Genomic DNA, 27,755 nt, shown 5'->3' with positions numbered 1-27,755 from the left:
AAGGGCAGAAAAACAGGTTGTTGTTTGTTGTTTTGGGTTTTTTTGTTTGTTTATTTGTTTTTTTAAGCAAATGTAGAACTGAAGTTAAAATCTGTGTCTCATGAAGTTTCTCAGGGTAGAATATGCAGATCAAAATAACTGCAACTCTTGAAAAAAAGAAATTAGATTATTGGAAAAATACAATAGATATTATTCTTCATTTTTGAACCTATTTAACCAGGTCTGTATGCGTAGGTGTGCCATACCAATGTATACATATTATCATTCCATGTTTGCTGCCTGCATCACAGTTTTCCACTAATTTTAGCAAAACACATATTCCAGTTGACACTGTGGAAGAAAAATGCAATTAATTCTTGCAAGCATTCCAGAGCTCTATAAAACTCATTTGCAAAGTTCAGAAATGAACTGAACCTCTTGTGTAACTTACCATATGTTATGAAATAGCATGTGAGAAGTTAGAGGTGTAGCAGGTTTCCATAAACGCACCTTATATTACTGTTTTTCTCCTTGCTCTTACATGTGTTACGCAGTTCAAGTCGTTATGTATTTCTGCACATTGGAGTTACAAGGGCATTAATGTCTCCTGGGTGGTCACACCTCTGGGTACATGGAGGTCAGGGGCTTCCTTGCAAATCTATGAAGAATTTAGAAGCTGCAGGTATTTCTTCCAGAGAATGAGAAATAATAAGTGCTGAGATCAAATAGCACTAACGGCAGAATTCCTTGCTCTCACTATAAGCAATCTTATTGTTCTTTGTAGTATTATAGAAGATGTAAATCATTCTGGCATTTTCTGTGTATGTCTACTCCAGCAGTAAGCAAATGAACTGCCCATGCACCACGACAAACCATCCTGCTGAAACCAACTACCCCAGGTTTTGCTGTCCACAAGCCTCTTCTAGCCCATCACTCTCAAACAACAGATAGATTCACTTAACGTATTTATTTATTAAACCCAAAACAATTCCTTACATCACAACTCATTAATTAATCTGTAAAAAATGGTTCTAATAACACAAAACATTTCCATATCCTAAGCATGTGACTCTAATCCATATAAATCCCCATTTGCTGCACAAATAATTTTTCACCTTTCAGCCAATTTTCTACTTGTCAGAGATGCATCTGAATTCAAACGAATCAATCCTTGCCCCCCTCCCTCTTCTCTACACCCTCTGCAGTGAACAGCTTACACAAAATAAAACAGCCTATTTGACGCACCATGTACGTTTGGTTTGTTGCAGCAGAGGTTTTGGAATCCTGCATTATAAAACAGAATGTTTAAGCCATTAAACTTCCTTTAATTTGTAGGTAAATTCAGTGCTTTAAAACCTGCCGGACTGATGTTACTGTGAACTCAGAGTCTCATGGAAATACACAACACGTACAGAATATCAACTGTCAATACAAGCTCATCCCATCCTGCCCTCTCAGATGTAGTTCAGCAGCTCAAGCTAGCGCAGGATTAGCTAGCTATCCTCCTGATGTGACACGGTAATTCGGTCTCATCTCCCTTCTCACATCTTGACTGCTCAGCCAAGTTTTGGAACCTTGCCTCTTGGAATAACATGAATGCTACATCTCTTCAGACTTTCATTGTTAGTCACAGAAAAATCTATACTATTCTTACTTTATCAAGATAGTTTTCTGAGATAGGTCAATTTTAGTTATCTTAACTTCAAAATGTTAGTTCTGGGAAGCGTAGAAGCCACCAGAAAACTTCCATTCTCCTTTCTGTTTCCCAGCAGAAATTCGAGGGTACCATATGTTGTCTACATGGATATGTTCTGAGCAAAATCTTTCTTATGGAGATTAAATAAAATGAGAGACTCTTTATAGCTCAGTAACAATATTGTATAGTCCCATTTCCCTTTTTGATTTCCCTTCTAAATGCTACTACTTAGAAATCTGTATTAAACTGGCAATGCTGCTTAGAGAAGATATAAAGACAGAAAAAAGGATATTGCACTATGAGCACTTCTCATAAGACTTTTGTTTCCCTTCCAGAAGAAACAGATTTTATTCAAAGACTTATGATTTAATCTCCCAATGTTATGGTTTTATTAAATTAATTTTGTGATTCATTTTTTAGCTATGACTGCAACCAGTTCTACAGCAGAAAATACTGAATTTTGGACCTCTCATTTAGTGTAACAGCTATTGCCTTCCCTGGCCTCAGAGGACTGCAAAACATTAAATCAGTTTGGCCTTGTTTGTGCAGCCAGGCTTCTGTTGGGTTACGTTATTCTTGAGCAGTACTCTCAGAGATACTTTCTTCCTCTACACACTACTTACATGCAAATGTATGCAAATTTGGTGTATGTATACGCAAATATATACACGTATACAGAAAAAATTCTGAATCAGGAGTAATTCAAGATCATCTGTGCCTCTATTTTCATTGTCTCCTAGCACTAAAATGATCCTGGAGAGGTATAATATCATTTAAATGTAATTTATTACTTTTGACTGAGTATTAAATAGCTCTTATTTCTTTGACTGTCTTAACAGCATTAGTCTTAGTGTTGTCAGCATCTTTCTTCTGTACTACTTATCATTTATTATCATTTATCATTACTCATAAATATTACCTATTATTGGAAAATAATTTCTCTCAGTGCAAGGCTGGATAAAGTGATCTCTGAATCTCTATGTAAGTGGAAGCCTGTGCTCCCACCCAGCTTTACCTGAGCTCTCTATTGTTAAGCCCAATGCTTTCCAAAAAATGGGACAAGAATGAGGGTGCCCTGAAGAACACCTCTCCTCATGTTACAAAACAGCCCTGTGCATGCATGTCTCACTAACCCAGCACATAAATAGCTTTCTTTCTTTGTGGGTTTCCTTTTACAAAATATATTACTTTATAAACTTCTGAGCAGCAGTCATGGGCAGTTTCACATTTGGTAAATGTGCTATGTCTTTTCATTCAAGCATCATAGCACCTGCAACAATGCTTGTTCTCACTTGCTCACGCTGTTCTCCCCAAGAGAAGTTGGCTGCATCAGAACTGATTACCTTGGCTCTATATAAACTCCCTGAACTTAGGAAAAAACAATAGTCCTGGTGTGAATTAGCTCGAAAGTTATTGTGATGTAGATGTTCAATGTAGGCTGCTTCTTGTAAACACAATACCTATATTCAACTTTATTTTACACATTGAGCAACAAATAATAGGTAAGTGCAGATTTTTTTTGAAATGAACTTGTTAAGTCACTTGCTTCTGTACAGGAACACCAAACTTGAACAGAGATATCTATTTGGTTCATGTTATTAAATGCAATCTTTTAGTTCCCCCAGGTCATTCATAGCATTCATTCATTCACTTAATGTCGAAGTACTGGGAGCTTTCCATTTTTGTAGAAATAATCCTCATCAGTAATCAGCAATGACTTCTGATATCAGCAAAGGAGAAAATCACATATCTGTTCTGTGTACTGCAATGAAATAATTATGATAATAATAATAGTAGAAATAAGCAGCAAAGAAAAACAAGGCTGTATTGCCATCTTGGGGTTTCTCATGACAAAACAGGTCTCTTAGTGTGTTGTCAAAGTTCAGACATACAGCTAATCACATTCGCTTGGATGAAAAAAAATCTGCATTTTACAGTATGTAAATGAAGAGAAGTAAATGAACAGAAGTTAAAGTCTACACTAGGTCACATGCACATGTCTTTATCTTAGTACTTAAATCCGTGCATACTGGCACTTGGGTAAATTTTTTGCATGAAAGTCTGATTTAATGTGCACAGCTGTAAACACTTGCCAGTAAGCCTTTGTTGTGCTTACGGATTTAAACTCTAATTCAGACAGAGATTTAGCTACTGTTAAGCATCAAAGCTAGTAAATATGCTTACATTTTAGCTAGCCTTGCCTCTAACACCTAGAAAATGCACAGATAAGTAAACACAGAGAAGCTCCAGGAATTAGTGTAATACTGTGATTTTGTTTTCATTCATCTTTAGGGTGTTGTTTTTTCTCCCAGGATGTGTATGTTTATTGGAGGAAAATCTCACATTCTGGCTCTTGGATACAGATCTCTTATTACCCAAACAATTTTCACCTGGAGCAAAGATTGGTTTGGAAGTAGCTCAGAGTTTTCACCTTGGGATCTGGGAGCAAAGGCAAACACAGCAGCATCCATAAACCTTTTTTTCAGACAAAGTACCATGTATTTAGTTGTCAGAATATACAAACGAAAAGAGAAAGATCTGCCTCAGCGTGAAAGTATATGAGAATGTGTGTATGTGTAATCTCTGCTTTTTTTCCCTTGAGATAGAGGTGGGCCAATTGTTTAAAATTGTTTAAAGGCCAGATTGTGCATCTGAAGTCTGCTCTCTCCATGTTCCCCTCAGAAAATAACCTCTAAATTTACAACAACGACAATAACAACAAAAATCAGCTTAGATTGATGCTTGTTAAGAAATGCATGCATATTTTAAATTAAATGTTCACATTTGTCACAGCACTCTTAAGAAAGACAGAACCATATTTGCATTAAAAGTTGGCCTGGAGACAGCAAGAGAAAAAGAGATAAAAGAAACATGACGTTAGATTCATTCAGCTAGTATATAAGTAGACTTGAAATAATAGAGAGATTTTGAATATATGGTAGCTTCTGTCTTCCTTTTCTTAGGTAACAGTAAATTGCCATGATCAAAAGGAACCATCACAAACAAGTGATTCTTTGTGTGCAATTTGGAGAGTGTAAAATTAGGCCCAGTCCTGGAAATAGCAGTGAATATTCTTAGTCGTATGCCTGTAAGCAGCCTCACAAAATTAAACAAAACCGTTCAAATGCATAAAATGAAGCAAACTCAGATGTCTTATGAGAGAGGTTTTAGAGATGAAAGTTATAATTTCTTTTTTCCATCTCCAGAATATTCACCGTAAGTATCTCAGATGCTTCTGAAATCAAATGCTGAAAGTATGATTCAATATGCTCAACAGTTGTTCAGATTTTCCCACACTTTATTCTCTAATTTCAGTGAAATACCAATTTATATTTAGCATTCGGCAAGTTTATTTCCAGTTAGACTATCTCCAGTCAAGGCATACTTAGAATGATCATCTGTGGATATATACACTTTGTCAGACACCTTTTTCATCACAATATTTATTTTCTCAAGAATCCTTTGCTTTTGAAGCAGAAGAATCCTAACTATCTAACTGTTATTTTATTCATTGTTCTACTGTGCACACATTGTACATTTCTGGCATATGTCTTCTCTAGTATGAAAACCAAAGCTAAAAGGAAATAATTCATTTCTATGGTCTATTGTCCATACTATCATTTCAGTATCTTTCTGCCTTAGAGAAACACTGTTCTCTTGCTTATTCTGAAATCAGTGATTTTTGCTCTAATTCTGCTGTAGTTTCACACGTTCTTAGCTTTTGATTTTTCATTGTGTGCTCTTGTTCATTGTGTGCTCTTGTTCATCCTCCCCAAAACAACTTCACTTCTCCTGTAACTTCCTGAAGAGAGAGATTTTGATAATTTCTTGCTGAGTAGTTCTTATTTTCTCTTTTTTCACTTTTTCCACAATTATAACATGTGCATCTCATTCTATTAGAATTTACTGTTGTGAATTAAATCCTTTTAAACTTTTCTTCTTAAATTAGTTTAGATTATGAACTGGATTATCCTATAGTTTTTACTGGATAGTTAATTATAAGACTGGTTGTGATTCCTATTATTAAGAATTCCAAACTCTTTGGTTTTTTAGACCCAATTTCTGTTGCTTTTAGAGCTTGGGCTGAAATTTTGTTTTTGGACTCTAGGCTTTACTAAATTAGAACATAAATATATATAATATTTGTAAAGTAAAGCATACAGAAGTGCCAGGACACCAGAATGAATACTGTGTGGTTGACCTTATTTGATACTTTTATGCACTTGTTCTTTAATATAATCTTTATTCAGAGAATTGCATGTTTTCCTTAAGGAAAACTCTCTGACTCAGTGCTAAGGACGAACTCTACTGAAAGAATTAATCTATCTTGTACAAGAGACAAAGCTGTTGGCTATGAGAGAACGGATAATGTGAGATGAAAAAGTGGGTTTAGGAAGTAAGGATGGGAATAGGTGTGGTGGATGAAGATAACACAATGGCATGGAAGTATGGCTCTGGAACTGGAAGATAAAATGAAAGGTGTGTACACAAAAAAGGTGGGGAGGGGAGGAATAAAAAGAACAAAGAAGAAATAGCTGGAGAAATAATTCATCAATAAAGGGGAATAACGGGGTAAAGCACAGAAGGAGACATTCGAGGTTAGCCACTGATACTGAAGCCATTCCTCTTAAAGCAGAGGAACTGAGCAAATCAACCAGGTACAATATAAGAAAATTAGCTGTTATTTTGAAAGGTAATTCCTTTAACAAAAATACCACAGATGTTATGTTGGCACAAAATGTTACTTTATATATTGAAAATAATACAAAAGTCTTACACGACATCAAAAATCACTGGGATCTGAAAAAATAAAATAAAATGTATAATGATGTTACTCTAATACAATTTCATCTTCTATCACTGATAGATAACATAAGACCAAAATACTCTATTTTATTGGCCTGGATATTTCTTTCTGTTATTCAGAAACAGAGAAATGCTGCCTTTCTAAAAGCATGTTTATATCATGTCTGTTTTGCTTCAAAGCACCTGCAATCCAGCATCTTTGAAATTCTGAAGCTGTGATGAAGTGAAACAGGCAATCAGATTGTGTCACATCGCAGAAGCTGATGTAAAGAAAGGCAGCATAAAGCAATACAGGATAACATCAGAATTTAAGCTAGGTTAATGTACAGCATAGGAGCAAAAGTAGCATGTAAAGATGTAAACCATATCCTTGCATCACTCAAGTACATTCATTTTACCTGTTTGAGGTGATCTTAAAATAAATGCCTAGTTCATCATATCATGCACTGTTTTCTTAAATATTATGTGAGGAGGCTTGAATTTTTTAGCTGTGCTGCATAGAGATGCTTCAATTGCACACTACAGAAAGTGCATATACCAGAGCAACTCCAGAACAGAAGCAGCATTATCAAATATCACTGAGCACACTTTGGCAACTGGGGGTTACTTGAGGCAACAGATTCCAAAGAAATGTCATCGGAAACTACTACAAATAACACAGAGTTGCTTTTAAATTTAATATCTAGATAAGCTAAATTGTTAAATGCTAGATGCTGTGGAATTACATTTGGTGTTCTTTAGAATGAATGCTAATTAGCATGTAAATTAGCAATTTAACCCTCTTTAAATTGGAAAAGAACCCATGGGACACTTAATTTCATAGTTGTTAATGATGGTCCAATGACTGTAAGATATTTCTTAAGTATTTCATTATATCAGGAATTACAGAAGTTTATTATCAGATTTTGGCATTTAAAACACAGCAATAACCAGAATGCTGGGCAGAGAATGTTAGGTGTCCTTTCCATTCCTCTCAGAGGGTACACTTTTTAATTGCTCAAGTTTTATAACTAGTTCTTCGGGCAGGAAGAATGGTTGATGCAGTATAACCAAAGGTTTATTGACATAAACAAGGCATCTGAAGGATAAGATTTATTAGGGGAAAAAAAAAAACATGTTACCCCACACAAATAGTCACAACCATTTTGGAGCAATCATATTTTCAACATTTTGAGGTTGGACTTGAAGGTCCTGAGGGTCCTTTCCAACCTGAGCAATTCTTTGAATGACAATTTGCTGTTAATGATTAAGCAAGTCTGGACACAGATTCACAGAATACCTCCTGTGCCAGCTTCAAAAGGCTGAGGAACAGTTGGTAATGTTGTTTGTATGCCATATATTTTGCAACTAGTGTCATTTAAGGGCAGGCTCTGGAAGTTGCTTTTAGGTGATAAAGAACTACAAGACACTATGATTGTATTTGATTGTTCTCTATGCACAAATACTTAGATTCATATTTGTGGAGTGACTTGTAGAATAACATAGTATTTAACAAGATTAAGGAACCTGTGCAGGTTACAGAAAATCTTCACAAACCCTGGGCTAATTTTCTGCCACAGTCAGACTTTCAGAAACATTAGGCAATTAAATAGTCCTACCATCAGATATCTGCAGAAAAATTATGCTATTATTATCTTCTGTATAGCTTTTAAATAATGCTCTCTTATTCACATCTTTCTGGAAAAAGAATGCTTCTTCTAATCCTACTGGTGACCACAAAGGTATATGCAGCCCTATGAACATCTGTTTAGAATCTGTATCTATTATAGTTCTGTTCATTTTTGACCATCTGTATCTTCCATGCAGTAATTAATGTGCAAGAATTTACTGCATAATTGATTGCCATGGAGCATTAAAGTCACACTAATCAACAATGTTTGCATTTGAGGAAATGTACCATGTACCTCATACATCTTTAAGAGGCATTTATAACAAAAACAAATATTTAAAAGTAAACCAGAAATATTTCTGTGCATCACCAAGATACCAATAAAGATGGTGGGATTAGTAATTTATTACCTTTTCTTAGTTAACAGCATTAATTAACATCTTTTAATGTGTCTCCAAGGAAAATATAGAGGAAGTAACCCAGACTAATTATCATTTCACTGCTTTAGCAATTCCGTAATAATTAGGCTCCACCAGGAGCCATTAAAAAGATGAGGGTACTTTAAACATCTTCTCAGATTAAATTGCAGGAGAATATCTAGAGAAATACAGATTATATTAATGTGAATATCAAATAAATATATTATCACAGGTGATGTGACCACAAAAAAGAAGTGAATGTTTCCTTAATACAAAGTTAACTACTAAACAGTCTTGCCATCAGAAAACACTATTTTTAAAGCAAAATATTTTGGGGGGAATGTGAGATATCCAGAAATTTTTTTTCTTTTTTGAAAAATTTTTCTTTTTATATCATCAACCTACAAACAGGTTGAAATCATTCAGGAAGACTGAAATACACTGTTTAAACAGTGCAACTTTCAAAATATTTTAAAATACTAATTTTAACATATTATATTTACTATTCCTGAGTTAAAATCAACATGATGAAATGTGTAACTTTAAAACTGTGTGTTTCATTGTTATTTAGATGAATTGACGTCTCTTGAACATATTCTAAACTCTCATTTTTTGGTAAGTTTTCATAAATTTACTTCTCCCAGTAAGACAAAATGATAAAATTTCCTGCAAAGGAGAAATTCGGTTTCCTTAAACAAATGTGTAAATATGAAGGAATTGACATAAGCCCCTTGTAGGAGTTATTCTATGCATATGTTTTCTCTTCTTGGCTTTTGTTCCTTCAAAATAAAAACTTCTCAATACTGATGTATACTGAAAACAAAAGTGCAAGAAGTGCAATATTCCATTGTTCTGTATTTACACTTCTCCTTTAGGATCTGTGAAATTCAGCGAGGTAATTAATCATGTGCAGAAGTGATATAACTTTCTGCATTTACTGCAAGTCTGGCTTGGCTCTTCAGACTTAGATAACAGTCTGACTATGTGTAGGAACAAGTCACAATTAGCAGACTAATTACTGAGTAAAGAAATACATTTAAGGGTAAAAGAAAACAATTTATTAAATCACAGTTATCAATATTTTTCTCTGAAAATTTGCCTAAAAGGTACGCTGTATTTTTTTGCCTTTTTCAAGGAACTCAGTATATTCGGACTACTCTCATCTTGTTCTTTCTTTCAAGGAAAAATCCAGTCTTCCAATGCCTTTCATATCATTTGAGCCCATGATACAGCAGGCATTCCATTCATTCATACTTCAGGTTGCCCAGTGAGGTTGTGGGTGACCCCTCCCTGGAAGCATTTAAGGCCAGGCTGGATGGGGCTTTGAGCAACCTGGTCCAGTGGGAGGTGTCCCTGCCTGTAGCAGGGGGTTGAACTAGATAATCTCAGAGGTCCCTTCCAACCCAAACCATTCTATGATTCTGTATGACTTTCAATAGCCCTGGTTAGATTTTAATTTTCTTCCCATTTTGGAATTTAGCACAGCATAACACCCCTATGCTTGGTTAAAGCAGGAAATGAAGACTCTAGCTTATGATTTGAAAACAATCATAAATTGAACCAGTGTGCATGCAAAATATAGGCCAATAAATCTAAGCTTGGAGCACACAAGAAGTATGCAATAATTACTAAAGTGATTTTTCTGTTATTTCTAGGAAATGAAAATCATTTTTTATATAATTCCTTATTTATTTGCAGAGTTCATCAAGCTGAACAAGGTCTTTTTAAAATTAAACCACTAATACCTGGAAAAAAAATAAAATCTTTTTCAAAAACTAAAATGAAGTATGATCCAGGTGCCCTACTTCTTGTCTGCATTTGAGTCACTTAGGACAAGGAATATACAGTTCCTATCACTGTGTTTTCTCTGAGATGGTGCATATTTAAAGACAATTGTTGTTCTATTTGAGTACATAAACTTACAACCATACTTTTATAAAAGAAATAACTCAAATTCAGGGCTGTAGCAGAGTGCTAGAATAAGAAGCAATGATGTAAATAATAGATCAACTTCAAATTTTACAGCAATAAAACTTTGCTGAGAGCAAATAATAAAATAAAGCCTGCTCAAAACATTGTTTATGTCAAGTGGCAGACAGAGAATTTGAGAAGAGGCAAAATGTAATTTAGAAGCAGTGAGTGATAATTCAGCTTTATAATATTTAAAAGTTTCCATGTTTACATGAAAAAGTAAGTGTTCATTTACAGAATTATTTGAGTGAATACAATGAGACAATAGTCTAGAGCACAGGTAAGAGGGAAAAAGGAGACATTAAATGTTGCCTTCCATTACCTCCAAAATATGCAAGGTGATCCCTTCCACTCATTTTCAAGGGATCGTTTTCTAAAGGAGTATTAAATTAACATTACATTATGGAATCAAAACGTAAGTACGTCAAGTTGCAGCTCAGTGACCTGTCACACACCAGCGAGCCGAGACACATACTTGACTGTGTGCATGCTTTTATCTCACTGTCTTAGTGCAAGCCCCAGGCACTGCAGGTTGCAATAGCAATTTGTTCAAGGGGAACAAATACAAATAACAGATTTCAAATAAATAATATTTTAAGTAAGTGGCAATAAAAAGTACACTAGATAGACCAATATATCTTTTCCTTTACAAAATGGAAAATTAGGGCATCATTTACTCTGCAGTTTGGTCATCTTTCTCCTAGACACACTCACTTTGCTTAGGAAGCACCTTACGACTTTTGTGGTTTCAGTGGGAAACGCTGATGAACTGGGAAGTGAGATGGATAGGTCATGCAGAGGGAAGAAAGAACACTAAAATTAATGGACACAACACAATAATTATGTGAGACAGAATTGGAAAAGAAATAACAGAATAATATATGATCAAAATATCCATTTTTAAATCGGTAAATTTCATAATTTACAGAGATGTGTTCTCAGAAGATTGTCTCAGATAATCAAAGGCTAAACCAGGCTGTGGCAGGAGGGAATTAACCTTGAAAACAAATGGGACATCTGTTTATCTCCTCCTCTAAATAAACTGAAGACCGGAACATAAAGTGCTACTCCAATCCCATGCATGAGGAAATTAAAATTAACAGACTATCCTTTTAAATTTGTTGCCTCTGTGGGCCTCCCTTCTGTCATGGATAGCACAAAAATGCTTTAAATTGTGTCTGGATTCATCCACATTACGAAGCTCTACAGAGTAGATCTTTTACATACACATTATTAGTTATCATGATGATCAGCACATGGTATATAGGAAAAATTGACTGGATTGTATTTAGTAACATAAACTTGTTTAAGTAAGAGTTTAATGATGGTGAAAAGGATGATCAAGTAGGTTGGAAGGAGGAATTAAAATGGAAAGATGTGAGAGAGACTAAGGAAATTTTAAAGAGCATTTGGCAGATGGTTTAAGAAACAAAATCCCACAACTGAAAAAAGACCAAATAGGTTATAAACAGCTAATTTTGTTCAGAAGGGAAGTCAATTCTCTGTGGCTTAAATTTATAATAAAGGAGAGAAAGGAAAAATGGATAGTAAAGATCATAAATCAGGAGTGAAGAAATTGGAAAAAAGTGATAGAGGAAGTAAAAAGAGCAAAAGGAAAATTTATAGTCATCAGAGGTGAGGGCAAGAAGGTTTCTGAAAGCATATTGAAGACATAAAGAATCTTCTGACCCAAAAAGAAATGAGTTACTTGTCAGCAGTGATGTAAAAAAGACTATTTAATACAGTTTTCTGTTCTATACTTGGGGCAAAGCCAGATGATTTAGTCACATTTATGATGTTTATGATGATTGCGAAGTACCACTCTAGCAGCAACTAGGAAGAGTATTAAATAGCATAATTTAAACCTAAATATTTTGATACCAGCAGATTCAGGTAACCTACATTTAATGTTAGGAAAGACATGGCCATAAACTCTTGTTCATTAATGTTGATTCTTAATAAGTCTCAGAGCACCGGAGGAAGTTACATCAAGCTAGAAATCATGTTACTATTTAAAGGGAACAAACAAGAAAATCTGTCATACTGACAGTAGTGCCAGGAAAAATGCTGGCATGACTGACACAGCACTTCATAAAGTATTAAAGAATGATTATATAATTAATTTCATTTAATTTGTTTTATGTAAAATAGATTTTGTCACTTTTTCTATTAAAAAGTAGGAAATAAGGATGTCCTCACTCTTGTGTTATTGAAAAGTTTCAGTCTGACTAAAGTTTCAGATGACTATAAAACTCATTTGCTGTCTTTTTTATTGACAAATATTACACATGGGTGTCATTTATTAAACCTTCTTTTCTCTGATCAGCCATTTTGTTATAGTACTCCAGCCAGGTTTCTGGTTACTTTTAACTCTCCCTACTCCAGAAGAGACCTGTCTTCCTTGAGTAAGCAGAAGATAAAGAATGTTTTGCATTTGATTTAACAAGTAAAACAACCTAAAAGGTTTTTTAAGGATAGCTGTTACTTCCTATTAGAAACAGCAATATTCTACTTCCTGGAAACATTTGATGATGCTTCTGCTTATATCTAGTTTTAATATCCTTCATTCATATAGGATTTTTCACTTTTTGCCCCAACCAAATAAATGTTCATCTGAAGTGCAGTGAAAGGCACCTATCATAAACACTACATTTATCTCAAGTACATATTAAAGTGACTCCTTTTAGTGATGGGTTTGTTCTCTAGCACAGCAGTCCAGAGCCACTCTTTAGTGGCCTGCTGATTCATGTTTCCTTAAGGTAAACTATGGGCACGGTTTTGTAATGGATTGCTTTCATGCTTTATTACAGTACCCTCATCACTATCACAGTTGCTAAGAATCAACAGATGACAAAGGTAAATCAAATTTAGGTTTAATTTAGATACCACCTTTCCTCTTTTTCAATGGGCTTTAACAAGTGACGTGTGCTAATTAAATGTACATTTGTGGGTGCTGACTTGGCCTCTTCTTTATTCACATAAATTACTCCATCTCTCTTTGCCTTCATTTCTTTATTTGGAAAATATTACCATGGTAAAAGCATATGTTTCATAAGATATCTGAGATTTTTGTGACTCTGAAATTCTGATGACCACACTGAAGGAATTTTGAGGCCATTCATTTGAACTGCCTTTTGAATTCTTGAATATCTGAAACTCAGATGTAGGTGATTTTGTATTTCACTGTCATAATTAGAAAAAAGAAAAACTAAACAGTGAGGCAGGCTTCAAAAAGATGTGGAGAAGGCTAAAGCATTTTTAAAGTAAGCTTACAAGTACTGAATGTTTTGATAGGAGAAAGTCTTGCATGGCATCTGTAATACCAGATTTGGTTTTTTGGTTGTTTTTGGGGTTTTTGTTTGTTTTTTTCTCTTTGAGCCGCTTATGTGAGAAAGAAAAAGAAATGAAATATATAAACTATTGTTTTTCTGTAGCTAAGAATCAGCACCAGAGACACAGATGAGGCAGGCTGTGCATGAACATGCAGCGAAGAAACAGGCCTGTAGCAAGATTCTTTGAAACATGTTACTTTTAGTAGGTAAATTGCTCTGTGCTCCAAAATGGTACTGAATGTATCTAATCAAATCATGCAGTATCCAGCCAGCTTGCTGGAGCATATGACAACAAATTCATTGGAAATGATATAAATGTGGGTGGTCAAGAAGAGCATATGCTAAACCCACAAATAGCTCAGGCCTTCAAATGAGTGCTGCCACAAAGTGCCTGTTCTGTCCTCTCCCACGTGGAAATGGCCGCCTGAAATCCATCTGTTTTAACTGTACTTAGTAATTTCTCACATGCCATACAAATGTACTCTGAATTACATTAGTTCAAACTCATAATCTGGGCAGTGGGTGAATTCAGTATAATTAGCAAGAATATTTGCAGATATGGCTGAACAGTAAGAAGCTCCCAACCAAAAAAAAAAAAAAAAAAGCAAACCAGATAAGCAGTAGATCTTTTTGCTTTCTGGCACCAAGACACATTGCAAAATATCAGGTCTTTCTATAAGAATTTAGGGACAGATTCTATGGAGAAATGTGAAAATAAGTCCTCCAAATACCTATCTGTAATTTCTCCTTTTAATTGGATCAACGATCAAAAACTTACTCATTGATGGTTGGATTCTGTAGGGCATGTCTAGGGATTGACATTTTTTCCCCTGTACTATCATTTAATTCCCCAAACCAACAATTTTCCCATTCACTCCTGCTAAAAATATTGAACCCGTTAAGACTGGCTATAATAAAATATACTCAAAAAAATGGTCATTATCACACACTTCAAAGTGATCTGTAAATAATTATGTATAAAATGTATGATACTTTGTCAGGCAATTTTTGAGTTTCATATCTCAATGTAAATTCTTGTAACAGCCTTTCACATTTATTTTTAGGAGTTTACCATAGTAAAGCAAACTCCTTAACTGCTGTTTTTTCTCTTTCACTTGGAGACTAATACCGTAAGCATCAGCCGTGAACTCTTATCATTCTCCTGCTATGGTTTGCAATGTAAATTCAATTTACAAATAATGTACTTGGTTCCAGTGTTAGGGTTACAGGCAAGACAATAATTACTGAAAATCATACTCCATCCTGTTTCTCATTTGAGCCTTCTATGGTGAATTTGATTAGAACTCAAGGTGCTTTTCAACGAAGGGAAGCCAATCATGCACTCAAACACATATGTTAACTTATGGACTTAAGATTCAGAAAATGCTATTTGCGTGTGGCAGGAAACATGCGCCTGATGCTGACTGAAGGGCATACTACCTTTTATCTGGGAGACCAGTGCTTTATAGTAAAGAATATTTTGTGGGATGCATCTAGTGTGAATGAAAAAAACCAACTGAATATAAGTCATGATACTCATATTGACCTGACATTTTCTGATTTAATGAGAGAAACTTTAACAGATTTATTCCAAAGTTGCCTTCTATTTAAATCAAAGTAGTTACACCATTGTGAAGAAGAATACATTTTTCTAAATGTACTTGCAGCAACACCTATTTGCTCCTGTAGAGCTGAAGTAGATGCACTTTGAGAATTCCACATAGATCTCTGTAAGAAGTTGAACATGACCTGCAGCAGAATTCTGAAAAGGTGATGTTCTCTCCCCCAGTGTGTTCCCTGTGGTCCTCAAATTGCAAGAAAGTGCATGAGAAAAATGATGAAAAGGGTTCTTGCAGCCAAAGACCTCCATAAGAAAGAGGTCTGAAAAATCTGGCAAGGAAATGGTAAAGAAATCAGGAATGACAGAATAGTGCACATCTTTATGCTTGTGAATGTATCTGTGCTCTTTAATGACCGCGCTTTCTTCCATTTTTTTTCTGTGTATCCCCTACCAAATGAATCTCTTTGAAGTGCAGAATATAAAAACATTATCTTATCAATGGCTTATATTAAGGTACCAACTGTCTTTCTTGACTTTGTTTTATATATGCCAAAAGTAGATTAATAAAGCGTAGTCTTTTAGTGAACTTGTAGACATGAATACTATCTGTAGCAATGACAGTGTATCAACAGCACAGTCTTCATCTGTCTATCAAAAGCTGTTTGCCTGAGATAGTCACCATTAATGCCATCTGCATCCATTGAAAACAAGAAGTTACTTTTACATCTCACTTTATCCCACTTTTTTTAGACAGCTGCTTTAAGATGAGGTGATTACGTCCCTAAAAGAGCTTATTTTTCTTCAGTAGCTGTTAGAAGAACTGAGAAACAGCCACAGGCATCCAAATTTGATCGGATGAATGGCAATCCATAAAAATTCTCCCTTTCACATGAAGAAAAAACAATCAGAATCATAACTCTGGAAACCAAATAAACTCACTACCACAATTGCAGCCAGTGATAAGTATGCTACAGGTGTACTGGCCATAATGAAGTAACAATAAATAAATAAATAAATAGGTAAATTAAGAATTTGCAGAAATTGCTGAAGTGTGGGTAGAGTATTTGGTTAGTAATGTATCCTGCAAATATAGGTAGTGAAGATGGAACTCCACTGACTAATTTGGATCTGCTGATTTGAGTCATGTAGGAGTTTAGGAGGAAAAAACATATTCAGCAATTTTTGAGTGGGACTTAGATAGATGAGCCAACGTGACTCAGACCCAATTATATAATCAAGTCACAATCAAGAGAATATTACTTTGTGTTCTTTTAATATTCCATGTGGATTTTTACCAAAAACAAAAGGAAGAAAGAAAAAAAAACAGAAAAAGATGGGTTACTTCTAGATATAGCAGTGTCCACATGCACATTTACATGAAAAACAGAAAGAATAGAATGTGTCTATTTAGAAAGAATGAGTCTAAAAATGAAATATGAATATGGCAATGAAATTTGTAGCAGGTGAAGGACAGAACACATCGTTGCAATTAAATAAATCATATTTTACCACGTGCCTGTATTTGGATGCCCAGTTAAGTACCCTATTACATGCAAAATGCAATTACCGTGTAAAGCTCTGTTAATTTTCAGGCACACCTGCTGAGCTCAGGGGTTGTCATTCAGGAACCAGCTCAGTTGCACGCTTTTGTTCACCACCTGTGAAAGATATTTGTGTGTCTGAAAGGAGGGTGGCACAGGTTATTAGAGAGGAAAACAGTGGCTTTTGCAGGTTCAGTAGGCAATCCCATTGTCTGTCCAACATAATGACAAATTTCATTACAGTTCCTAACTGGATCTCTGGCAGTGAAGCTTCTTTGTTCTGATGAGGGCATGTGGAGGGAGAGACCTTTCTCTGCTCAGACTGCAGATGCTTTTGATTTCTTGGATTTCATCTCCAATCGATGAGTTCTTGGCTATGCTTACCTACTTTTTTTTGTATTCTTTTCTCTTCTTCCTTGACACATGCTATATGCCATTAGAGAGCAAAAAATACCGCTAGGACTTCTATTCTTAGTGTTGGTCCATTTGCTTTGTTGATTATCATTCTAACTGTCAAAGAAGTGAAATGCATTGCTTTGCAATACCCATGCTCCGCAGTACTAGCTTTCACATTGTTGTTTCCTTGACAGGTAGTAACTGTTTCTGTTTTTCCTCATGAATGCTTTATGTGTGATACAGAACAGTTCATGGTGACAGCTAAAACGCAGCAAGCAGCACTAACAGACATTTCTTAAATGTATTTCTTTGCCCTTTCTTCACATGAAGGATGCTAATAAGGGCTCAAGGCTCCCTGTTTTGGTTGTTTTTATTAATTTATTTATTTTCACGGAGGTTTGAATCATTACTCCTTAAATATCTTAATACTCACATAGATATGAAAGGTGATAGAAAGTGTGGATACCTACTGGAAAGATTCTCTGATTTATTTTACAGCTTTGGCTTTAATATGTTACTAAAACTAGATTTCTTCTTTGGACCAAAACTAACATTGTTTCACATTTTGATCTACTTTACTGTAAATTGGAGGCAATGCACTTGTAGGAACTGAATGCTGTGTGACTGGCAAGGCAAGCAGCAAATGGACAGGGAAAGGAAAAAGATGTAAGTGGTGGAGCAATCATTTCCCTCCAAGGCCCATTGATCCAGTCTATCCAGATCCCCCTGTGGGGCCTTGCTAACCTCAGGGGTTCACATCTCTGTCCTCGTCGTCCTTTAGGGTTCTAGTTAGAAGGTGTGACTGAATGCACAACAGCTTACTTCTGACATTTAAACCTCCCTTCCCTGAGCACCACAGCACAGGAGGTCATAAGTGGAGCAAGGAATTTCAGCTGTGGCGCTCTGAAACATAAACCTTAACAGAAATTGCAGGTTCCAGGTTAATAAGATTGTGTACTGCTCACTGAGTGCTGGAGAGCACAGTGAACTCAAAACACCACTTTTTTGAAGAGGATATTTCTGACTCTTTCTGTTTCGTGTCTTCTTTACTTTGTCTCACTCTATCACACCAGAAAACCATGTAATAAAGAAATATAGGCAAATTGTCTTTCTTTCTCAATAGGAATTATGTGATTTATAGATGTACGAGATGATTCAAAAAAATTCTGAATATAACCATAAAAGTTTCCTGATGAAATCTTTCAGGCAGTAGTTCTCTCCTTTGAGTAACAAATATCTTTAAAAGTTACAAAACCAACACAGAGACACATACATTTATATGTGCGCAAGTATAGAGATCTATACAATCCATTATAGTCAAAAGCTTACCTTTATTTCAGCACATGGATTAAATTACACTGATTGGATTTGACTGGAAAATTCTAACTGAATTAAATGAAGGCTGGTTTTATGTATGTATTTGCACACAACAGAAGACGTGTGCATGCATAAGACAAATGTATTTCAGTATTAAAATCTGTATCAACAAAGTCTTCAGTTATACAATGTTGTAAATGAACTGAGTAGTGATGGCCCAATGATATAATTTTGTTAAGCCAGAATTATATTTTCGGTCTCTTTTTAGGATGATAATATTTTAAGTATATTCTTATTGCCCATTTGTATACTAACTTCACCAAAAGCAAATTCAGTAAGAGGTAATGTTTACATATTTAATCCCTTTTCTTTTTGCTCTTTTCAAACAGAGATTGAAAGATTTAAAACAAAGGGAATTTGCTCGAAATGTGGCTTCAAAGTCATGGAAAGATGAAAAGAAACAGGAAAAAGCACTCAAGCGGCTCCACCAGCTTGCAGAGTTACGGAAACAGTCAGAATGGCAAGTATTTAAAATTTATACTACATTTTTATACCCTCTTTCCTCAATCCCAGAAGAAATCTTCAAATTTTTACTCCTCTACTCTCTATTGGACAGACATTGCATTTATTGTAACCTGTTTTCAGCTGTCCCCAATTCCTAATGTTCCTTTTCCACAAACCATAAAATTGAAAGTCCCTGAATTAATTACTTGCAATTTGAAGGCCTGTGTTTTACCCTCCTGTAACCAGTTATCTAATCTCTTGTGAACTGAGTGGTTTGAAGATGATTTTATATCACCATTTTATTTTATTAAAACTGACCTGAGTAGATAAGTATTACTGTCTTATCATTTTATAGTAAGTTAACATGAGAGGAAAAACACTTGTTAGCAAATGCATGCCTGGTCTGTGAATCATTTTCATTACTTTCAGTATATTGAGATTACTATCACCATGTTTTTTCTGTAGACTAATGGAAGTACCATTATACAAATGAAAAACAAGTAATTAACTTACTTAATTAACCCAGTAGTGTTAGTTCTATTGTTGAATACCACGATACAGTATGAAGTTTACTCTATTAAAGCTTCACTTTGATAAATCTCCCTTGTTTAATGACACTGAATGCTTCAGTAGAATAGATTTCTACCAGACCAATTACTTATGTTAATCTATGACCATAATGGGTTAAGCAGATAATTAAACTAGCGTCCTTTTAAATTCATATCAAGCTTACAGTACCTTAGAAATAATAAAATTCGGTGTTTATGATACACTCATTTTGGCCAATGTAATTGCTTTTGAAATTTCAGCTGAAATATAACAGTTTATTGCTAATGTATCACTTTTATGGTTACAACTCCATTTTCATACAAATCTACGTAAAGAAAAGTAACGGCCTGAGGGAAGATGGCTTTATGTCTGTGTATCTGAAGATGTAGTTTCAGATAGACTGATAAGGTCAATAGTAATAGGAAGGTCTAAATGAGGCAGGAAAGGAACTGAGTCTGCTTATAGAAAGAACTAGGAGTCTAAAATCGATCACAAAGAGCCGGGAAGGGCAGTGTTTGCTCTTCTTATTGGTAATGACAGATGGGTGGCGGACAGCTGGGATGTGATCTTGGCTGACGGGTCACACACCTGGCTGCTCAAGCAAGACAGAAGTCAGCCTTCCCAAGAAGTCTGCACGTGCAAACACCTGTTATTGCCCCCAAGTAACGTGTCTCACATTCCAACAGAGTCCCTTGCAACATGCTAATAAAAACTGACAATAAAATTACTGTTAATCTGGTGCACAGGAAATTTGAAAAAATACGGTCACTTTGCTATTCCAAGGGGACATTGCAAAGGCTCTCTTCATTCACTTTGTATAAGACAGAATTTCTTCTTGATCTACAAATAGAGATGGATTTGTATTCCCTGATGCTAAATTTGTGACAAAGGCAAATTTATTATCAGAAGCGCGTGTATAATCTCATATTCTGAGGTGAACCTACCCAGGGAGTCTTTATATTGCTCCCGCTGCTGGAGATAATGCTTTTTGTACAGCATGTCTAAACCGTGCCAGACTATTTATAACTTCTATGCAGATCTGGAAGCTGCAATTTACTTGCATCTGATTAAAATATTTTCTATTCTTAATCAAATTGTTTACTGATGCGGGTTCCTTTTTTTTTTTTTTAATGAAAGTGAATTGTCGTATGGTTTTGATAGCAAATGTAGATAATGTAACCAATGAAATGCATGTTTAAATATTAATTAGAATAACATTCATGTGGTGGCTATATACATCCCCAATGGAAAAAAAACAGAACAGTAGTTACTCCAATAACTCCATTCAGCTAGTCTTCTATTAAAAGCAATCAACAATTGCTTTTTTAACCACGTTTTTCAAGTTTTCTTAGAATAGGGTGATTTATTTTGTATTAAAGTACAAGAAAAGTAAACCACGGACTTAACATTTGAGGTTTTGGAGAAGAAGGAAAATTAATTGAAAGACAGTATGGAAGGAGAAAATATGACAAAGTCAAATGATAGTGATAATGAGAGTGCTGAATGTTAATGTTAATTGAACTCCACCTTTTGACCTTTTCCCCACCAATGTTTGGAGATAGTCTGAGCATTACTATTTCCTTGAATATTTCACAAAATCATCTATTGTGAAATAACATAAAGGTAAAATAATATTTTTTCATCAAAAAGAAATCATACCTACACAGACACACAAATTAAGCAGAATGTTGCCTTTTCTGTTATAGAGTGATTCTGCAGGTACAGAATATGAGTGGAAGTGCCTGTAAGTAACGCTTTTTCTTACCAGACAGGTATTGTCTGTCAAGTGTGAGTTCTGTTTTAGTTTGGTTAATTAATTCAATGTTTTAATTTGCTTTCTTACAGCATTGCTGGAAGTGGACCAACACTTAAAGCCCCCAGATTAGTTGAAAAGCAGCAATCACCAGATGCATTTTTCCCCTACAAGGGTGGCAAGGTCACAGCCAAATCTCAAAGCACCACCACAACTACAGGACAAGCTATCTCCAGCAGCATACTGGAAAAACGGCAGCTTATCATAAGCAGGCGCCAGTCACCTACTGAAAGACTCCACGTGCTTGGAAATCAAGTTTTACAAGTGTTCCCAGACAGTACCAGTGCTTCTCAAAGAGCAGGAGTGTCTTTCTCCTTCTCTAAAAAAGTCCCTTTGAAGCTTGAATCCTCAGCATCGGTCTTCAGTGAGAACTCTGAAGAAGGAAATGATTATAGTGAATCCCCCAATCATAAAACAAAGCAAGTTCTCGAGAGCTGTCATTCTGGTATACGTTTGGAAGAGGATGTAAAAGCAAGTCTAGATAAAGGGACACCAATTCCACAAGACCAAATGGATTTGGACAGCAGTGCATCAAGTCATGGAGCTGTGAAACTTAAAATGCTGAAAGAAAATGATAAATGTAATGTTAGAGAAATAGAAGAAGTCAGTGCTCATCCTTCACTTTCCAAAGTCAAAATGCAGTTCTCAAATTTGGATTTTTCAGGTTCAGTAAAAGCAACAGAACAAGAGAGCAAATTGAATGTGTCTGAGCAATTGTTGGAAACACTTATTTCACCTTCATGCCAAGCTAGCAGTTTCTGTATACAATCAGATACCTACAAGCACAGCAATGCACACATCTCTGAGCTCCCCCAACAGCTATCACCTGAGCTGACATGTGCAAGCTACATTAATGACTGTCCTAGCATGGTAAAGAGAGAAGGATCTTTAGAGACTTCAGAAATTAAAAACAGGAATATGGAAACCCTTCCAAGGAAGACAGTGGTTAAAGAGGCTAAGCTCCAGGCACTGCCTTTCCTCCATGTAGTGAGCAAGGATGGCAACACTGCTCTGCAGTGGCCAACAGAATTACTTTTGTTTACAAAAACTGAGCCCTGTATTTCATATGGCTGTAATCCACTGTATTTTGACTTCAGACTCTCTTTAAATCACAGGGATGGTAAACAGCATGAAACAAGCAAAGAAGGCTGTAAAGAGCACTCTATAAATAAGACTGTGGATGAAAATGAACCCTCAGGTTTAATAAAACACAAGCAAACATCAAATGAACAAGATAATCAGTTGTTGAAACCAAAGAAGAAGAAAGGTTCCCTAGATCCAAGAAAGGCCAAGCAAAAAGCTGAGTCAGACATAGGGAAAGAGACGAACAGAAATGGTCAAAAATACATTTCGGATTATTTGAATGAAAATATACCCAAAGTGCCTGTCTCACAAAAGGATTCTACCACAGAAAAAGATCTTCATACAACAATACTGAAAAGATCTTTAAGGCATCATTTCCATAGCTGTGAAAGAAAAAAACAGAGCATAAGAAATGAAAGCATTTCCTTTTCTGCTTTTATGGCCAGGATTAAAAAATCTAAGGCTGAAAAGTGTGATTTAATTTATTCTGAGGAAAAACATGAAACCCAAAATGGCTGCAGACCCATTCAGAATGTTGCCAGCTGCAGCAGTGACAGAAGTGACAGTGGAAAAGATTCCGGTGGAAGTTTCCTTAGTTATAAATCTGGTTCAAATAGCAGGCATTCAGAAAATGAAGGATGTGAAAATTACTCAAGATGTTGGAGATTCCCATCTCCTCAAAAATCCTGCTCTGACAGACATTCCAGCTATTCTGATACTTCAGTTAGCAGCACAAGTAGCTACATGAACAGTTCCTCCAGTCCCACATTGAACAATCACAGCAGAAATAATTTGCCTTTTTGTTGCAAAAGAAAAACCAAGACAGATGAATGGCACAAATGTAAACACAGAAAGCACAACTGTAATTTCACTTCTGATGATACAGATAAGGATTATCTTTGCCATACTAGATGTCACAGAAGTAGAAACTGCACACAGAGGGGCACAATTAAACATAAAAAATGTTCAAGACGTAAAGTTTTACAGCACAGAGATGGTTCTAAACACAGCAGATGTAGACACTGGCATTTTGGCAAAGTGCACAGTAGAAGTAGAAGCTACAATGACTCCAAAAGTTCTTCCACCACAGATTCAAGAAGCAGTGATCGATCATCTTGCAGCAGAATATCAAGAGAAAGCAGTGCAGGGTCTTTCTCAAAAGAATATGACAATTATGAGAACAAAACAAGAGAGGACACAGAAAGAGATTCTAACATCAACACAGGAAAAGCTGAAATTGCACATTATGAATCTCTGAATGGAGATAGCCAGTCAAAAGACTTTCCTACCTGCTCTTCAGAAACCTTAACAAAAGATGTATGTGGGAGAAGAAAGTCACTGACAGCCAAGTTATTGTTAGAAAGGGTGCAGTCTAAGAAAATCCAGGAACAACTGCATGATTCAGAGAGATTTTCAAACACATTTGTTAGAGAAGTAAAGGATCCGTCACAAAGTCACTCTGAACTTCAGTTTTCGTCATCAGTAGAGGATACAACGTTACCTTTGTCAGAGAAACTGCTAAACATTGGTGAAAATGACGTAGGGCAAAGTGGAAGTCCATTGGAAAGTAATGTGAAAAAAAGCAAATGTGACACTTCACAGATAACCCATGTTGCTCTTTCAACAGGCACTGATTATGATCACTGTCTTTTTAAAGACACTGTTCAGATAGGAACAGGCTATCAGAACCCGAGCATGAAAAGGAACGCAGCAATAAAGGAACAATCCAATCTCTCCATTAGTGAAGTGCAACCCTTTATACAAAGCTGTGACCCAGTACCAAATGATTTCCCTGGTGCTTTTCCCTCTAAAAGATATTCTGTTGTTGCTAATTCAACAGAGACCAAAGAAGAACTACATGATGTGAACATGGACTCAAACTGGGCAGAAGGAAGTTCAGACACTGTTTGTGATAATGCTATGCAGAAGTACAGTGATACAGTAGATGACCGGGAAGCGTACAGTAAATCCATCTCCCCTCCTTTAATGCAGCAGCCTATAATGTTCTCACCAGAGGAAGTAGACAAATACAGGTTGCTGCAGCTGCAAGCCCAGCAGCATATGCAGAAACAACTCCTGGCAAAACACCTGCAAGTTTTGCCTGCCCCAGGACCAGCTGCCTTCTCTGCAACACCAGCAGTTCCTGCCATCCCTGTTCAGCAGCACGCAACAGTCACCACCATACACCATACACTACTACAACGCTTTGCAGTCTCAGCAGCTGTACACCCCCATGGCAGCCATCTCTCGTTTGCACACCTCCATCCCCTCTCTCAGGCACATTTTGCCCCTATATCACTTTCTCCGTTAGCACCAGCTCTCATTCCCACCCACCCTGCTCTGCTGACAGGACACCCATTGCACTTGGTCTCCACCACCTCTATTCACTCTTCCCCACTGAACTTCCCCCTACTGCCACATACTGCATATATCCCAGCCTTATTTGCACCGCAACTGAATGCAGCCACACCTCCTGCTATACACCCAAATCCCATTGTTCATCCATTGTTCCAAGGGCAAGATCCTCATCACCATTCTTGCTCTAGCCAGACTCAACAGTTACCTACAATAAAAGAAGTTTTCGGTGTTTCTAGCTATTTAAACTAGTCCTAATGATTACACCTTAGCTCCAAGGAAAAAAAAATCTATTCACTGATCAATCACATATCTGAGGAGAAAAATCTACATTTTTGCTGAGAGCCCAATGGTAAATTTGAAGTCCAAATTCTGGCTGACAGCATATGAATGTTTATTTGGTTCTCATATCACAACATAAAAGCAGTTTTGAAGTCTTGTGATACTGTCACAAGAAGAACGGGGTGTGCTAATATCATCCTGCAGGAGGTTTAGAAAACATTCTGAAGTGAAGACTGTGACTGTCACTAGGAAGAGGACCTAGGCATGGTTTGTGCCTACATCCTAAGAGGATGTAGGCACAAAAAGACCAAGAATGTCAGCAATGTTGGGTGATTTAAAGTAGCATAATGTAAGGTAGTGCAATCTTAGTGCACCTCAAAGGCTTACTTTTATGAGAGTGTAAAGGCAAATTTCATAGTTGGTCTGTTTAAGGTATTTCAAAATAAGCCAAAGAGAAAGCATTTGGGACCACAAGTACCTGGCCAAGACAAGTTCAAGAGACTCAACAGCAGTGGGTGATAAATTAATACTGGAAGAAGATGATCATGGGACCATCTCAATGATACATTAATGATTTTATCATAGATATGTTGCTTTAACAGTGTAAAGGGGCTGCAGCCTAGCCAAAAGTACACAACAAAAATATTCCCTTAGTATAGGAGGCTCTTAGTTGGCACAAGCAGATTACTACTTTTGTCCTCCAGCCAGGCATACAAGAAGGCAGTAGAAGTAAAGCAATGAAGCCACGTTCTTTGACACTGCCTGCTGTGGCTTTAGCATAAGATATTTCAGGGGTGGGGTGCAACATCCCAAAGTTCCAATGCAGCTAGTGTTGGCCTTGAATCTTGGAGGTCCCTGGCCAACACCATAACATCTCTTTCTTGCCAAGCAAAGCTCTGACATGTGGAAGAATCTTGCCCAAAGTATAAATAACAAACAAACATTTCATCTCTTTCACAAATGGTCTCATGGTTAACTATGCTGTGATTCTCATCATTTCAAGACATACTGAATCTAAACAAACACGCAAAGTTTCTAGCATGACTTCCCAAGCACTGGATTAACAAACTGAAATCTTGAATCTCTAATGTAGGAATGCATTTACCTGACCATCAGGGTTAAGTGTGATTGAAATCTCGAGGAATAATTGCATGTCTGGAAATATGTGGGGGGCTTCAGCATTATTTGGATGGCACGCTTTGAAAATTTTTAAGTTTCTAACTAAACGTTGGACACATAGCAAGAAATTATGATCATAATTATGGTTAGACTGCAGATCTGCTTCTCAATATAACTGAATAGTGATGAGTCAGACAAAAAATACTTATTTAGATTTGAAATATTGAAAATAATGCCAATTCCTTTGCAATAATGTAGTGCACAGTTGCTGATGTCTATTTTAGATTCAATATAAAGCACATTAAAAATTTTTTGTGGATTTTATTCCATTATATTCGGCTATCTAAAGAAGCTGAGAAATATAATTGAAATTAGGCTGAGTATTTAAAATACAACTTGAGACCAATATTCTAACTTAATTTTAGTCAAACTAGATTGATCCACTGTGGTAAAATGGAAGTGTTTTAATTTCTAAAAGCAGCTCCTTCAGCAAGAACTGCTACTTTGTCAAACATTTCAAATGCGCTTACAGGTAGTGACTGCTTGTTTTGCAGTTGACTTTTAAAGGTTCACTGGATACTTAATATTTTAGCCATCAAATAAAAACTGTCAGGACAAAAAACTCTGGAGACCAAGTAGAAGAAAAACATTTTGTTATGATAAAAAGAGGCTGAAGAAACCAGCATCCTCAAATGCCTTTTTCATTGCATTCCCAGTTGATTTATTCATTTCATTTACAAAATGGGCTCATGGTATTTTTTGAGTTACTTCTCTTCGTTAATTTTCCTATTCTATTTGCAGGGTTCTTTTTCAAATGAAATTATTACTTCAGAAGTTCAGAAGTCAGAAATTTCTATAAATATACTAAAAATATATTATACTAAAAATATACTAAAAATAAATGTTCCCATAGTTTTAAAATTCTGTCTCTTTTTTTCTGGCTGAAAATATTCCCCAAATTAGATTTGAATGTAAATATAATTTCCATACTTCCAAAACATCATTTTCTGGAAAACAACCTTACTTCATTGAATACAACTTATTGACTCTGAACATGACTACTCAATTCCTCAGACTGAATTCTCTCTCTAGTGGTTCACTTGTAGTTATATCTCTGTAGAAACACTTTGAATTGTATATTTAAATGGAGCAGGTCAACCTGTGCTCTGAGGCTGATTGAACTGCACTCCTATCACAGTTTCAGGGCTAACATCAAATAACTAAAAATATGCATTTCAAGCCCTACAATTTTTTTTTTTTTTAATTTGCAGGCACAATTCCACTCCCACTGAAGATAAACCAACCACTCTTATTGTCTATAGTAGTTCACTTCAAGCTTAAGTGGACAACATTGAGAGAAAAAATTAGAAAGGAAAAAAGACAAATCTCATCTTACACATACGCACTTATTTTTCATCCCTCT

General features: G+C 35.9%; 1 protein-coding gene across 1 annotated transcript in view; it reads left to right on the top strand.

The window, feature by feature from the left end:
• Positions 1 to 25,183, top strand: part of ZNF804B (zinc finger protein 804B) — a 205,834-nt gene extending 180,651 nt beyond the window's left edge. The window contains exons 3-5 of the mRNA XM_042816896.1: positions 19,017 to 19,147; positions 21,526 to 22,944; positions 23,023 to 25,183. Of these exons, the coding sequence (XP_042672830.1) occupies positions 19,017 to 19,147; positions 21,526 to 22,944; positions 23,023 to 25,183 (3,711 nt within the window). The remainder of the gene's footprint in view (positions 1 to 19,016; positions 19,148 to 21,525; positions 22,945 to 23,022) is intronic.
• The last annotated feature ends 2,572 nt before the right edge of the window (positions 25,184 to 27,755 follow it).

Source organism: Centrocercus urophasianus, unplaced genomic scaffold (genome assembly GCF_019232065.1).
Source record: "Centrocercus urophasianus isolate 14NV4802_14NV808 unplaced genomic scaffold, USGS_Curo_1.0 seq_16, whole genome shotgun sequence".
Classification (NCBI taxonomy): Eukaryota; Metazoa; Chordata; class Aves; order Galliformes; family Phasianidae; genus Centrocercus; species Centrocercus urophasianus.
Note: the sequence above shows the minus strand (reverse complement) of the source record. Positions and strands in the feature narration are given on the sequence as shown.